At 36.6% G+C, this 16987-nt stretch overlaps 1 protein-coding gene across 5 annotated transcripts in view; it reads left to right on the top strand.

Annotated features, from left to right (window-relative positions):
• LOC129276665 (pleckstrin homology domain-containing family M member 1-like) overlaps nucleotides 1-16987 on the top strand; it is a 48262-nt gene that overhangs the window by 6886 nt on the left and 24389 nt on the right. For 3 of the 5 annotated variants that reach the window (XM_064109047.1, XM_064109046.1, XM_064109045.1), the window contains exons 2-7: nucleotides 448-527; nucleotides 6984-7024; nucleotides 7801-7879; nucleotides 11934-12029; nucleotides 15917-16067; nucleotides 16787-16930. In XM_064109047.1, the coding sequence (XP_063965117.1) occupies nucleotides 448-527; nucleotides 6984-7024; nucleotides 7801-7879; nucleotides 11934-12029; nucleotides 15917-16067; nucleotides 16787-16930 (591 nt within the window). Of the gene's footprint in view, nucleotides 1-447; nucleotides 528-6983; nucleotides 7025-7800; nucleotides 7880-11933; nucleotides 12030-13852; nucleotides 13976-15916; nucleotides 16068-16786; nucleotides 16931-16987 lie in introns of those variants that run through there. The other 2 variants (XM_064109049.1, XM_064109048.1) reach the window with 2 other exon arrangements.

Here is a 16987-nt window from a genome sequence, read left to right as displayed (position 1 = left end):
TAAATATTTATATTATATTGGATGGCTCAGAAAATCCCAGAAATATTCTAAGAATTTGAAAAAATATTCCAGTGATTCTTGGAATATTTTCCCAAACTCTTAGAATATTTCTGGTATTTTCACATGTTTTTCATTTAGTTTCAGTGGAAGGGATTTATATATGTACATGAATATATGTCAGGAGCCTAGCTATGGCTTGATTTCCTTGTGCAAGAAATTGATCCACATTGTTTCTGCACTTTGACCCAGGTAAGGTATTTGGGTACCTGACAAGGCTGGCAGGAATTCTGTAAAATGCTTGTGCACTGTAAAAGGATTGCCGGGCCAAAGCCAAGGCAATAATATCCAAACCCTTTTGAGTGTAAAGAGACTTTAAACTCTAAATGATATGTGCAATACCAGCAGTAATTATTATTAGTATAATTATTATTCCTTTGTATTTATTAGGTCAAGATGAAGTGGAGGCTGCAAGGCAAATGGCTATTAAGCTGACCCTTAGCAAAGAAGTAGCATCTTCTATCAAAAAGGTAATAAATGAATCAAATAACATGTAATCAAATGGGTTTTAGGACAACTACCCCCTGGACAATCATCCCCGGACAATTACCCCCCCCCCCCCCCGAGGACAATTACCCCCCGGACAATTACCCCTGAGGACAACTACCCCCGAGGACAATTACCCCCGAACAATTACCCCCAGGACAATTACCCCCCGGACAATAACCCCCGGACAATTAACCCCCGGACAACTACCCCCGGACAATTAACCCCCGGACAACTACCCCCCGGACAACTACCCCCCCGGACAACTACCCCCCGGACAACTACCCCCTGGACAATTACCCCCGAGGACAATTATTTTTTTCTCGAGTATCTTGGAATCAAACGATCACCGCTGTAAGAAGCCGTAAATAGTCAGCTTCATCTACAAATCTTTACGAAATCCAGAACTCGTACGAACGCATCATTCGTACGATCATTATTATGTCACCGTAGCATAAGATCATTCGTTTTGGCAATCTTCGTATGACCAGCACAATTTTTTTTCTAAGCTCGCCATGTGGGCCGCCGGAATATATGATTGAAGCTTTTACATTCCAATGTAAATATCGCGCAGCTCAATAACCGTTACTTCCCGTGCGTTCAGGCGTGCTAAAATAGAGGGGGAAAGAACAAGAGATTTGAATGAAATTGTAAAACTATATTAAGAAGGTATAAAGTGATACAATGGATTTTTTTGTTGTTGTATTTGTTGTTGTTTTTATTTTTAAACGCTGAATAAAGAATATTCCAGCTTATAAAATCCTACTGGGGTTTGAACTTCTTTTGTAACAATAATCGACACGGCGCAAATCCTACATAACAGTTTGCCTTATTATTAGGTTTTGGTTTTACTGTTTTGTGTTTGAACAGAGGTATTATCATAATTATCTGGCACGCGCGAAATATCTGTAGTCATGGGCGGAAATCCCAGGGGGGACGCGTCCCCCCTACCATTTTGGAAAGGGGGACATAATATCAATTATATCCTACATAGATTGAATCCTGTATAGTGATTGGTTCAAATAGCATCATGTTACCAAATATATTTCAACTATTATGTTGCATGACGTCAGACCTCGATATATTTTTCGCTATACCAATATTCTGACGTCATTATTTCAGAAAACTGGATATTTAGCTAAACTCTCGGGCGCACCGGCCAGCGAGCTGTCTCTCCCGGGCAAGTCCCGTGATGCGTCGGCGCAGGCACTAATCTGCGTTCTGCTGAGCGCGGTGGCTCAGAGAAAAGTAGGTAATTCAACGCAAGTAACCGGACTTTGCAAGCTCAGCGCATAGATTTTGGTTATAAATTATTAGAAGTAGGATATAAAACAAATATATCAGGCATTTCATTCGAAAGCATAGTTGAAATTATTAATCCTGGGTTTGACTGGCAACACTACTATATTTCCCTCGGGGCTTCGCCCCTCGGGAAAAATAGTAATTGCCAGACCAACTTCAGATAAATAATTCCACTATACTTTCTCAAAGCCTGATATATTTGTTTAATGTCCCCCCTACTATTTGTGGTCTATTATTATGGAAAAAATACATAATTCAAAATCGAAATTATATACATGTATCCTCAAATTTCGAAATATATATAAACAGAAAAGGCATACCGGCCCGACTATTCTCGAACTCGCATCTAGCCCTATATGCCAGCCAAAGAGTGATGACATCGACGGCCATTGTCAATTTCATAACTAATAAAAATGACGAAAAAAGAAAATCGCCTCTGGATACTTACATGTATAAGTAAATTTAGTGCATAGATGGTAGACGAGAATGTTCCATACCCCGTAAAAACATACCTTTGTTAAACCAATTCATTTTCCCTTTATTCCAAATTTACTTGGAATATAAGAATATTTTCATTGTTCGCGTACTCAGTAAAAAGAATAGTTTGATGATTAATCCTTCGCAGTAAATTTAACTATGTTTAATCCCCCAACATTTGTTTTTAAATACTCTATTAAAGAAACTTTTATATTCCATTTTTACACAAAATTCCTGCCGTGGGAGGGGTCATCATAGGTAGATGAAGGGGGCAAAGCGGCGGCCCGCCTTCTATTGGCGGCGCAAAATAGGAAGGTGAGGAGAAAAATAAGAAGAAAGATAGGACGAGGAAGAAAATTAAATGATGGAAGGGGAGGGGAATAATTGGAAAAAAAAACTTTCAGGGCATAGTGTAAAAATAAAAAATTCGCTCGCGCTTTGTATTAATACACAGCCATCTCTTTATTTCAAAACCTGCTTAAAATTTTTTCACTCTTTAGATCGAAATATTTAAAATCAAATCATTTATTTAGGAAGATATCCATCTTTTTCATAATTTGTAGGTTTAAATCTCGCACTTTTGTATTGTGATAAACTGCTTGTTCTTTATTTCAAAAGTGCTTGAAAGATCCAGTTTTCAGATCTGAATATAAAAAAGAAATTATTTCGGGCTTCGTGCTCGCATCAGTAATATGGTTGAGTCAGATACTATCCTGTTTATTGCTAAAAGGTGAAAAGAAGATGACATTTTTGGTCGGAAAAAAATCAGGATACGCTTCATGCTCACATTAATTGAAATTTTGTTAGGTAGCTACCCTGTCCTTGATTTCAAAATATGCTAATAATACCAATTTTTAGGCTGGAAATGACATATCTTCAGCACTCACTTCGCGCTCGAATCTAATATTGTTTAGTAAAATTCCTATCCTGTTCATGATTTGAAAAAGTGTTACGATTGTCCAGTCTTTAGGTTAGAAAATACAAACTTTCAGCTTGCGCTTCGCCTCTGCATTAATTGTTTAGATTCCTATCCTGTTCATATTTTTTTAAAGTACTAAGAATGTCCAGTTCTAAATATGAAACATGCGCGCGTATGTTTATACAGATACTCAAGTTGTTCTCTTAATTTAAATCATTATCCAGTTTCAGACCACAATATCAAAAATTTCTGCTCGCGCTTTGTGCTCGCATTATTAATGTACGAAGATCCCCTATTAATCATTCTCTTCATGATTTACAAAACGTGAATAGAGTATACAGTGCGTATCAAAAAAAAGTTTACACCTGTAGTTTAGAAAAATTCCTGCAAAATTATACATTTGTAATATCCTGAACATATTTCCACATTTCAACATTGGTACAGATCCATTTAAGCAAATGACGATATAACTGTCAAAAAATATTTCCGCTTGAGCGAGCACCACTTACTTTTGAAAAGTTAGTGAAAAATGATTTGCGCAGAACTTTGAAATAGTTACGCGAATAAAAGTAGACCTTAATCATGAAGAACACGTTTAATTTAGCTAGTAAATTGATTTGAAGACATCTTTTACCTTTTTAACCTGTTTCCTTGCCCAAAACACTTCGAAGAGTGCATTTCACCCCACCCCTCTCCCCCACACACCGAGACCATCGTGACGATATTTGCTTTACACTGAGCTGTGATTTACATGAAATGGCGTAGGCTTGATTTTCATTTTGTTAATGATTCTCAAGCTTGGGAAAAGTGTGGAGAAACAAGTATTAAATGAAAAATGAAATGTAAACCCACCTTAAATGAAAAAATGGTGGAGATGTCTGATATAAACTTTTGTTCAGATTCAGTTATGTCCTCAGATCTAGCTGGCACAAAAAGGGTAAAGGTTGTGCTTACAAAGTGTTGAAATTTCAATTTGGATGGCAAAATTGTTGCAAAATGCTTGAATGTATCTGTTTTATTTCAATTGACTAAAAGTGCAAGGGAAATGTATGAGAAATGTTTCGCAGGGTAAGTTTGATTTCGCCCTTTCCCCTTGACACAGCGTGAAAACAAGCATTTCTGCGCAAACAGATTTCTGCGAGCTTTACAAAAATGGACAGTGCTCACTCAAGTGTAACATTCTGTCAAAACTTTTACTTTCATTTGATAGATGAGACCCAAACCCAAGATTATATGTGAAAAAAAAAAAGTGTTCGATACTATAAACAAATTGTATATGCTTAACACTTTCATGATTGTACATTTGTATGTATCGTTTGGAATTTAGTACTTAATTTCCTTCTAATTACTGTTACCCTTAATTGTAAAATTACATGGTGTTCTTGTGTGTATTATCTTTGCTTTACAGTTATTAAACTTACTGTATTACATTATAAAGTCACGTTTTAATCTGGAATGTGCACCAATTGTTTCATAATTCTTAGCTTCTTGTTTGTTGAATTGTTTTAAATAGCAGTTTTATACTTGTCAGTGTTAGTGTTGATGGTTGCATTATCGACTTTCATTATTTCTACCTATGAATGTGTCTTTTGAACGTTTTATCTATTTTCCTGATTTTTTTCTTCTTGAAATTAAACCCAAAATCAATTTAAAAAATCAGATCAGTTTGAATCAGATATATTCAGCATTTTTTAATATTATGTGTAATCGTGTCCTTTCATGAATGTTCAATTGTTCTATGAAAACTTGAAAATAAAAGGTAGTATGAGGGACGCTTTACATATTATCTGATGCATATGTGCGTAACCAAATGGGAGGTTTGGAGGCGCAAGCCCTGAAGTAAAAAAATAGGAAAAAGAAAAAAAATGAGACAGAAAGAGAGAGAGAGAAAGGGAGAAAGGGAAATATAAAAGAGAAAAGGAAAGAGAAAGTTATTAAGATAAGATGAAGTAGAAAATACTTCGAAAACCTGTGCCACCGGCGAAGACTTACCAATGGGTCCCGCTTGATTCTAACATCGATGCCGGAGAGGAGGGGGAGGGGTAATTGTCCTCGGGGGTAGTTGTCCAGGGGGTAGTTGTCCGGGGGTAGTTGTCCGGGGGATAGTTGTCCAGGGGGTAATTGTCCGGGGGATAGTTGTCCGGGGGGTAGTTGTCTGGGGGTAGTTGTCTGGGGGGGTAGTTGTCTGGGGGGTAATTGTCCGGGGGGGTAGTTGTCCGGGGGGGGGGGGGTAGTTGTCCGAGGGTAGTTGTCCGGGGGGTAGTTTTCCGGGGGGTAGTTGTCCGGGGGGTAATTGTCCTCGGGGATAATTGTCCTCGGGGTAATTGTCCGGGGGGTAATTGTCCAGGGGGTAATAGTCCTCGGGGGGTAATTGTCCGGGGGGGGGTAGTTGTCTGGGGGGTGATTGTCCAGGGGGTAGTTGTCCTGATACGAATCAAATGACAATATGAAGGGGTGTCATAAAGCTCTATGCAAGTTACACACAACTGTATGAAAAACTCAGGAGAACAAGGTCCAGGGTGTTTGTTCAGATTCTCTTTAAATTTTGCTTTTGATCAGTTAGAATTGTTAGATTTTGATTTCTTTTATCATGCATCTGAATGTATTGTTTATTATTTTATCTCGGGTTATTGGAAGTCAGTCCCAAGTTTTTGAAACACCAGAACATGTTACTAGCCGTGTGCATAGGCCACTGCACACTTTACGACTGGGCCATGATCCCATTGTGGAACACATCGCATTTTGCTCATTTTCTGAAAATGTGAATGAAAAGTATCTTTTTATTTGAGGTTCAAATTAAATGAAAGAATACTAATATAACAATTTTGGATGATGGCAAACCTTTAAGTTGGATTAAAGGCCTAATTAATTTCAAATCTTTATAGCCAATCGTACAATTGCTATGACATCATTACGACTACATACATGTATTAGATTCACTTTTATAAAAATCTTGATGATACTGTAGCATAGTCACAGATTTGAACATAGGTATCCGCACAGTGATTTAGAATATTACACAGTAAGAAAATCCATGTATCAATATTGGCTTCAAATTCTACTACGTTTTATTCCAAAATCGGGTTGCGGACCAATCATACGGTGTGCCGTGTCCTTAAAGCCTTAGTTATGAAGCACCCCACATAGGATTTAGCTTGTGTGCAACTTTGAAGTTGGCTCATATAAAGCAATTTTCTCTCAAATGGTGTCGTTCTATTAGGTATGCTTAAAAGCATAATTTGAGATATTGAACTTATGTGAGCTTATCTGACGTGAAATGATTCAAAACTTTTACAGATAAAATCAGTATGAAGCAAAGCTAAATGTCTATGTACACTTTTCATTAAAGTTTAGGTTCATTGCCCAGTTTTTAATGTGGATTTGCCTGTCATTTGGTCATTAATCATTATGCCTGTCATGGTGACACAACATTTGCTTCTGGGACATTTTCTCTGGTCTTAATATCTCAGGGGGCATCGAGGGTTAGAGTTAGGATTGTAATATAATGTTTGGTTCAGAATAAGGTAAAGAAAAGGATTAGGGTTAAGGTTTTATGTTTGACTTTATTGTGCAGATCGAAGCAATTGTCGCCAGACTAAACGTCGTGGAAGCGCATGTCATAGGTGCATACAATGTATTGTACATATTCATACATATTCATTTTGATTATATAACTTTTAGAAATGATACATTTAACCTCATGCTTCTATTTTTTTTGTTCTTCCTCCTACTATATCTCCAGCTCCAGCGCGACCATATTAGTCTTGATTCAGCCATCAGAAGGTATGTCATTTTTTTTCCATACTAGTTGTATATTCATATTGATAGACCATTGCAATAGTAATGACAAATAGTGGTAAATCTACATGTCTGTGAATTAAAGAATTTGATTATTCTAAAATCTATCTAGATTATTTGTTTAAAAAAAGATAAGGATTAAAGGGAAATTTCTCAAAGTACATTACAAGGGGGGAGGTCAAGTTATCATTAGGGTTATCTCTCTTTGCTATAAAAACAGGTTGTGCACAAATTCATGCCTGAATAGGACCCTGTGTCTGTCAGAAATATTTTATTTGTCAGAAGGGCAAGCCTTAAACTTTGATTAACGGCAAAGCAAGATAACTTTTCTTTAAAGACACATTTGTATAGTACAACACTAATATAAAAATGGTAAAGGCACTCATAATCCTTATTGTCAATGAGTGGGGGCCTTGAGGCCAGTCACTATGGTATACCGACCATGGCCTTCAATGGTCATAGATTAATTAAATCCCTAGTAGGTGAGGGAGTATCAATCCTTTACATCTCCTCGTCCAGATTTGATGTTGATGTATTAAAGCTCTCTTTCCCAAAGCTGACCTCAAGGGCCTCTTGAATCCCAATTCCTAAACCAGAGGGGGGGATTGGCACTGGTTTAGGGATTGGGAGTCAGAAGGCCCTCTCTTAATACCTTTGAGAGAGAGAGAGCTTCCATAAAACTTCCAATTTCGCTCTTTGTTAAATACCCAAATAATACCAAAATAAATAAATGTTTTTTATGCATTCTTTGTGTTCAACAGTGGTGACACAGCAAACCGATTCTGCAATGTCATGGAAGCCATCCTCCTCCATGAGTTGAAGGACTCTTACTCTTCTAAGGTGAGATACATGTACATGGGCCGCATCTTACAAAGAGTTGCGATTGATCCGATCAACCACAACTATGGAAAGCCAGCAACACGAACATTTAAATGCATGCTTGTTCCAAATGTTATCTGGATATAATATACGCATACTTTCATCCTTGTCCTGACCATTCCATGTGCTTCCTCTTTGTTAAAGGACATTGTACAAATTTTCAGAAGGAAAAATTATGATACTGGGGGGTATTTTGAAAAGTCTCATAAGTTTCCTCATAACTTTCCTCATAAGTTCCCAATTTAATTGAGCGCTAATGTACCTCCAAATTCGTATTCTGAAAACTCTATTAGCGCTCAATTAACTCTCCTTAGGCCACTCCCCTACTGGGCTAAATTGGCCAATCAAATGCGCTCTTACAACACAAAATTTTCTACTAGCGCACAGTGTCTCTTCACTTAGCTTGCTTGCAGCGCAGCGCCCAGCTGCTGCAGGTGCACTGCGCTACGATCTTGATACAAAGATATTTTGCTGAAAAATAATGTTAAAAGTTTTTGTATCAGAGATTGGAGTTCGTTATGCTGTTGAAGTTAACTGTTGTCTTGTCCCTTTCTCTCTCATTTTTCTTGTACCTTTGTTATTTTTCATTAAAAAAAAATTTTGAACTCATTCTGATTTTCACATCCACCTATTTGAATCCATTTATTTTGTAGCTTTCTTTGTTTTTTTACAACATTTTATTTGCCTCTGTCTCGGGGCCCTGCTCGGGGAGGGGGATTCTTCTCCTGCTTATTTTAAATACAACATACTTTTCATTTTATTATTTGGGAAATCGTCTCCAACAAAATGCTGATTTTAATAATAAAAAAAATAAAAATCAGACAAGCATAATAAATCCGAAATTTTATCAAAATCGGATGTACAAAAGTTATGACATTTTCTGGATGGGGAAAAAGATGGCATCGCTCACTCACAATTTTTTGGGGGTATTTTTTTCTATGAGAGAATATTCATTAAACACTAGACGTGTTTATTCATATTTTTTATTGTCGGAAACAAAGTTTGATTCATCCCTGAACATTGCTGCACCTACCGTGATTCAGCAATCTCAATAAATTGTCAAAATAATGTGCAAAAATAAAATAGTGTATGATGCTAATAATAAAAGAAAATATAGAAACAAATAATAGTCATATTTCCCATATGTACACAATTTCTGTTTTCTTTTTCCCTCTTTTCTAATTTCTTTATTACCAAATATATATATTCCCTATTCCTTATGTTAGGCCGATACTAATCTATAAAACCTTCTTTCCCTTTTATTCCCTTTTTATGCCTTTCTCCTTAATTCTCTTCCTTCCTCCTACTTTCGGTCACAGTAGTAATCGCTTTGATGATATTTATAAGAAATGAAAGCCACAATTAGCAAGATATGATGAAACTTAATGGACCTCTTATCACCATTATCTTTCCCCATTGGAAAGTCCGCTAATTGAGCGCTATGAGACTATTCAGAATACCAAAAGTCTCGTAACTACTCAATTAAGTCTTTGTGCGGTCATAATGCGTACTATTGCTAGTGCGCACAACACACCCTTACCAAATAAGGAAAGAGACACATACGTGACTTTTCAGAATACCAAAAGGCTAATTGAATGCTAATTGAGCTTTCAGAATACCGCCCCTGATGGCTTTCCATATAGTTGATGTTAATTGGATCATTCACAACTCTTTGTAAGACGGGACGCTGATGGGTGTTTCATTAAGCTTTCCAGAAGGTTACGCACAACTTTAAACTTGACTGAAACATGTTCTTAGCTGCTAAGTCAGCAAGGGATACCGGTATATGCCGATTAGCACAAGAAATGGGCACCGGTCATGCGTAAGGCCATCCATGACTGTCGCATTACAAATATGTTACACAGCCCAGGTGTGCTAGACTTTCTGGATTTGCAAGTTGAGTGATGTGAATTGAACAGATCAAATAGAATTAAATACCGGTAAGCAAAATACACCAAGAATGCCATCAAAATGGATGAAAAATAATATAAAAAGTTATTGTATATTCCTTATGAATTTTGAAACTGTCTGTAGTCGAGGATCCATGCAGTATTTTGGCTGCATGTGTCCGTTCCTCCATGTATGAACAGGCAATTAACATGCCTACCATATCACATGGCACATCCTATGATTTCTGATCATTATGATACTCTGTTACCAAGTTGTTATGAATTTGATAAGTAGCTTTCCATTCTTAAATGTGTCATCGACATGGCATCTATTCTCCTAATCCACAGTATTGCTAGTACTTGTCTTTAAGGAAATGATCATATCCCTTTCGGAAGAATGAGAGATTAAAGTTGATCTTGGGGATTAGGAGATATATAATTTTGTGAGGTATTGATCCAATGCAGTCCAAATGCCCGGGGGGGCCACTTACATTGACGAGTGGATACCATGCGCGACCAAAAAAACATGTAAAAAGGATGTCTTTTTCAAGATAGGGCACGTTACTTACGTAACGTGATAAGGGTGTCAAAAACACAAAAATAATGAAAAAAGGGTATCTATTTCGCTAGGAAAGCTACGTGTTTAGGGTCAAATTTGCGGGGATGATAAAACAAAATTAAAATGAAAAAAGGATGTCCTTTTTGCCCCAATACTACGTGTTTAGAGTCCCGATTTGCGCGAGGTGAGGAAGGTGGGGTGGGTCCGTACTAAACCAAATGGTGTGTAAATTCGGTAAAACCGCGACCGACGGACCCGTGACACAACAATAAACATGCATAAAATATCGCTGTATACTTGTTTAGGGGTTCATTTCAGGGAATACTTGCCAAGAGTATAGTTTTGTTTCAAATACTTGTTAAGGGTAGGGTTTCAGACGCCAATACTTGTTAAGGGGTGCATTTTCAGAACATGGAAAATACGTGTTTAGGGTGCTTTTCGAGACCCCGTGGTCGCGCATGGTATCCACTCGTCAATGGAAGTAGCCCCCCCCCCCCCCCCCCGGGTCCAAATGGTATTGTACATGTACAGGATAAGGCTGAGTTGATCAAATAAAGCTATTCACTAGAGAAAATATGATACTAAATATCTTTTAATTTGACTCCAGTGATTAGATATCAGTTTGATTTGTTCAATAATTAATTACACAACACATTTTACCTCTCAGAGAGAGAGAGAGAAAAATAAAAAGTGGTAGTAAAAGAAGTAAAATGAAGGAAGTATAATAATGAAGGTTGAGTAGGTTTCATCAAGGAATATAAAAATTTTTGAATTTTCATAAGTTTCAATTTAGTGTTGCCACATACGGGAAGTTCATAATATGTGTTGATGATTTTTTTTTTTGTCAGAAAAGTTTAAGCAAAATAAGGTTTGAGTAAATGTTGAATTTACAGTCTGTGGAAGTCATAATGGGATGACATACATTGTATACAAGCTGCTAACATCATGTTACATAATAAAAATAAACATTCAAGAAAATCATACTCTTTCATTAAAGTCATTGTTCTTTTAAGCATTTTTGTCAAACCTTGAACACATGCCTCTCATTTTTCTTATTGATACCTTTGATGGATTTTTCCCTTTAAAGGGGGAGATCACCCTGACAAAAAATTTTATTGTTAAAATAGCAAAAAAATGATTCAAAGATAGTGATGTAGGTTTGAGCAAAATCCATCAAAGATTAAAAAAGTTATTCAATTTTTTTTTTTGACGTAATATGCAAGCAGCTTCCCCATATATCGTGTGATAAAAAAATTAATGAAATGTCATTTTCTCAAAAATTGAAAATGGTTTTTATTGTACCTTCAGTATATCAACATACAAATTATTTCATCCCTGCTCTCGATAAAAAAATAGTCATCATGAACCATTTAAAAAAATGAAATTTATGCATTTTACATTACATACATAACATGCGGCTGCTTGCATATAACATCACAAATTAAGAAAAATCAAATTCTAACATTTTTTCTAATCCTTGATGGATTTTCCTCAAACCTCCACCAATATTTGTAATTAGATATATCTCCCCTTTTAATAATCACAATACATCTGTCTCTCTTTTCAGACGTTTTGGCCATTTCTGATGAAGTTCACTCACAGAGATGTCATTGAACAGATCAAAGAATTGTCTTTCATCAAAACTGAAGTTGGATTTTGTAGGGTAAGTTTTCAAGGTCCTTCTTTGATTTGTTTCGTCAGGTGATTTGGTAACCTGGACAAATATCTGCTACATGACCCTATGACATGCTGTGAAAACGGTGACACAACATTTGCTCCGGGCTTTATCTCGTCTTAGATATAGGGTTAGGATTGCATTAGAGTTTTTTTTTTTAGGTACCCCCGTACTTGCCGGCGGTAAGGCCGCAGCGGCGGATAGGCCGCACCCCCGATTTGGGGTCTCTGTTTAAAAAAAAAAATCGGCCAAAAAAAAAAAAAAAATTGGCAAAAAAAAATCATAAAGAATCGTCATGATCATATTTTTATTTCATTATCGTCATCATTATCATCACATCATAATCATTCCAACAATATATCATAACCAATCATACTATACTTCTCTATATTTACTGTAGAAAATCGTTTTTTATTTCATATATGATTTAAATCATATCATTGTTGTCACCACCATCATCATCATCACGTGATCACCACCACCATAAATCATGATTTAAATCATCACCACCACCATATTTCAATCAACAAGGGGTTATGTTTAGGAAAGGGTATAGTGTTAAATCCAGGTTTGAAGTTGGTCGTTCTATTAGTGTGTGGAATTTGCAGCGGAGCAATTGTTGCTGGAGCAAATGTCATGGAACCGTGAAAACATGTGTGTACATGTAGACAGATTTAAAAAAAGTTATTTGTCTTGCTGCATTCGTTTGCCATTTAGTAAGATCAAACTCCAAAAATCGACCAAAAACGATTTTCATTTGTTATGAATGTTGTAACAGTTTCCAACTGACCATAATTACTCATTAATTTGTCCCTTTATAAAAAATGCAGTGTTATACAATAAGTACCATAGAACCATTTCATGTTACCTTAATGACACTTTTAGTTTGATGATAACATCAATAATTTTTAAACTTTCATATTCTTATTTTTGTACTTCTATTTATCTAAAGGTAAATTTATCAGAAGGAGAATTTCTAAATCTAAAAATGTTACAAAATCACAAAAAGTAAAAAACAACAACAACAAGAACAACAACTAGTGGCCAATATAGTGATTTATTCACAGCGCATTATAATGTCCAAGGTTAGATTTAAGATCTTTGTGCTTAAATATTTGACTAATTGTAAACTGTGTTTAAGGATCAAGGATAAACCTGTGATAAGTGTATTTGATCTGAAACAGGCTCATGTGAAATACAGGTACATGTACATGTACACTCATTGGCGGTGGAAGCAAAAAAAATTTAGGGGGGGGCCACCTGAAATGTTTGGATGGACACAGGGAAAAAAATTTGACAAGCCCCCCCCCCCCAAAAAAAAAAAAGGTTATCAACCTAAAATTTAGGAAGGGATCGCGAAAATTTTTGACAAGCAAAAAAAAAAAAAAAGGTCATCAACATAAATTTTAGGGGACCACAAACATTTCAGGGGGCCCACGTCAATTTAGGGGGGGACGCAGGAAACAAAATTGCCAAGCAAAAAAAAAAAAAAAAAGGTTATCAGCAAAAAATTTAGGGGGGGACAAGTCCCCCCCCCGCTTCCGCCGCCTATGTGTACACTTCACTGTACTTCTGTGTAATGACCTTTTCCTTTGAATTGTAAATAGAATTAAATAGTAAACGTATTCGATTGTTTGATATGACATTCCCAAGCATGCCATCTGAGGAATTACCCTTCAATTAAATTGGATGTTTGTAATAATTAAACAATGACACATGTTGTCTGCCCTCCTAATACTTGTAGTTAGAGCTATTAGTTGAGTTTGTCCTTCAAATACAGGCAATAAAAAAGAAGAAGCAAAGTTGATTGCACGCAGAAAAAAAAGTTATTTCCAAAAAAGATCAGTCTTGAGTGGAGCATATCGTATTAAGGTGGAATGATCACTATTTTAGTGTACCATACGCAGTGAATTGTTGTTTTTTCTTCAAACCTTGTAAGTATTCTAATGGCTTTTTTTCTCATCCCAAGGTAATACTCACATGATTTTGTTTTCACTTTAAATAGAACATTAGACCTTTCCATATATTCATGTAATTAGAATGACATCTTTGAACTACATGTAGTAATTAGTTTTGAACAACCATGTAAATCACCCGTCATACACTTCCCGTTTATGGTGAATGTGGTTTCTGAACTATGTTTCATGGACTCGGGCCAGTTTTGATTGGTCTTTCATTGTACATTGTTTTTTTTATGTAGAATGAAGAAACATTTAATTTAATATGACTTGGTTTCAATTGCCCATTGATAGTAGGCCCTACACTGTAAGATGGCCTTTAATGAGCTGGTACTGATGACGTGTTGATGACATGTTTAAATTCATATTGGAGTAAAAGGAAGTGATTTTCATCTTAATGATGGATACCGTGTTATACTTTATTGCTCCAGCAACTACAATATTTTAATTCTGATTTTGCAGTATAAAGGGGGAATGAATACAAAACTAAAAATATGGGAACGTTCATATTGAAGTCAAGTTCAGGGAATTATTTTGCTTTACAACTTTGAATAGCATTTTTGGTCATAAGAGAATAGCTCTCAACTACATGTAAGTAATGTACAGTCCTATGTAAAAATATGCTATACAAAAGACTTTATGCATAGCAGTCTTTCAAAAATGTGGAGAAAATTGCGATGCGATACCATGAAAATTATTCCCTGAAGTTGGTTTTGAGAATGTTTCTTCTTGGAGAGGACCTTCTTCATTCAATTCTGAAGGGTCTTGGAGTTTTTAGGTACCAGATGCAATGTACTGAGGAAATGTCCTTCTCTTTCACAAATTTGGATCGAATTCAATGTGCATAGTGTGTGCCTCTCCACTCCTATAGAAGGCACCAACATTGGATTCCTTTCCGATGAATGGAGTGATTCCAACTGCATTCACACGTGATGCTCTCAATATGATCATCAGGTATTGTAAGATGTCTTTTGGCATGGATGGGACTTGAACCTGCGTACATGTATGTTGAGATTGTATTAGTGTCAATGGCCCGTATTCTGAAGTCAGGTTTAACTTAGACCATGGTCTAACTCTGTGCTAAAATTATGGAAAGCCAAAAGTGTCAAAATTTGTATTAAGTTTTATGTTTCTTATGTTTACTGTGCTCTTTCCTGATTCATCGATGGTGAAGATAATCATCTATTTATACTTCCTAGACAATTATGAATGATTTGAGAGCCAAATGAGCTGAAATATACCTACTGTTACGTAGTGATTTATAAATAGGCTATCCATACTTAAACCACAGATTTAAACCTGAGTTTAAGTTAAACTCGACTTCAGAATACGGGCCACTGAGTTATACAGAGTTGGGATTGATCTGGGCCCCATCTTACAAAGAGAAGGGGTGTGAGAGTTCAGATTTTTAGCTGATTTCAGATTTTCTTGTTTTGATTTTCAGCTTATTTTTGGCTTTCCTCTGTACAAAAAGTATGGGAGCTCTTTCTATTTCAGACTTTTTCAACACTCTTCAGCTTTTTTCAGATCTGTTTATTTTTGTGACCACTCACACCCGTGAAAGAGTTACGATTGATCCAATAAATCGTATTTCTATGGAAATCCATCAGTGTCATAAATCTTTCTACAAGGAATTTCCACAATCTCCTTAGTAAAAAAGGGAATCACACTGAATCTTCAAGAGAACAATGAATGTATGAATATACATCATACATGTATCTAATGTTTTGAACAAATTTGCATTTTAGATGTTAACGTTGCTGGCCGTCCATAGTTGTGGTTGATGAGATCAGTCGCAATTCTTTGTAAGATGGGGCCCAGATCAATCATCACTCTTTGTAAAACAGAGCTCTGATGTCAGGTTAGTTTCCCTTTAACAGCAATTTCAGTATCACCGTTTGTTTCTTACCTTCTTAGGCTTGGGTACGACTGGCTCTTAATGACTGTTTAATGGAGAGTTACATGTCAGCCATCCTTAGGGATAGCAAGGCCATCAGACAATACTACGGACGCAACTCATTCCTAAGAGATCCTGAGCAACCATTTATCATCACAAATTACCTACAGGGTAGGTTGAGGGTGACACGGCATTTGCTCCTGCGACAATTGCTGCAGGCTGTATTTGTCTAAGATATAGGGTTAGGGTTGCAATAGGGTTTTATGTTAGGTATAGGATAGGGTATAGTGTTAAATCCAGGGTTTAAGTTGGTTATTCCATTACTGTGTGGAATATACAGCGGAGCAATTGTCGCTGGAGCAAATATCATGGAACCAGGTTGAGACCTCTATTAGTTTGCTGTACATCAGTATATCAGGCCACTATTAAGTGACAAACGATTTTTGGTGTTATGGTCTTTACAGCAATTTATACTCCGGTAATTGAAAAAGTTAATTGTAAGGTTGTGTAATGTTGTTGTGTTGTGAATGACCTGCTCTCACTTGTTCTGCCTGTCATGTGTCTGTCTCTTTCTCTCCCTTTCTCTCTCTCTTTCTCTTTGTCTGTCTGTCTCTCTCAAATTGTTTTTCCTCATTGCTCACCAGTTGCATAAAACCTAGAGGTGGGGGGTTACCCCCCCCAAAAAAAAGCCCAGAGAGGAAAATAGTATCACCATTTCCAAATGCAATTCCCCCCCCCCCCCCCGGTACACAAGCGTTGCTGAGAAAAACGCCCTTTATTCTCTTATTATCTCTCTCCATAAATACTTGAAACACCTTCATTATGTATCCTGCTCACTTCCAGTTTTAATCATACATTTTCCCTTTTCTATTCACATGTATACATTCCAGGTCTAGGCAATTTTTCCTTTCAGCTCTCGCACAACTCAACTCTGCTTAATGTTTGGGGTGCAGCACCCTCTATGTTGAAGGGTTCCTGGTCTCCGCCTGGTGACAACAAGGCAAACAAAACAACTTCTCCAAGGCCTTCAACAGGTATACTTTAATCATTTTAAAGGATATTTAAACATTTTGCAGCTGAAAGATAGTTGT

Source organism: Lytechinus pictus, chromosome 14, assembly GCF_037042905.1.
Source record: "Lytechinus pictus isolate F3 Inbred chromosome 14, Lp3.0, whole genome shotgun sequence".
Classification (NCBI taxonomy): domain Eukaryota; kingdom Metazoa; phylum Echinodermata; class Echinoidea; order Temnopleuroida; family Toxopneustidae; genus Lytechinus; species Lytechinus pictus.
This window is presented reverse-complemented; position numbering and strand designations above follow the sequence as displayed.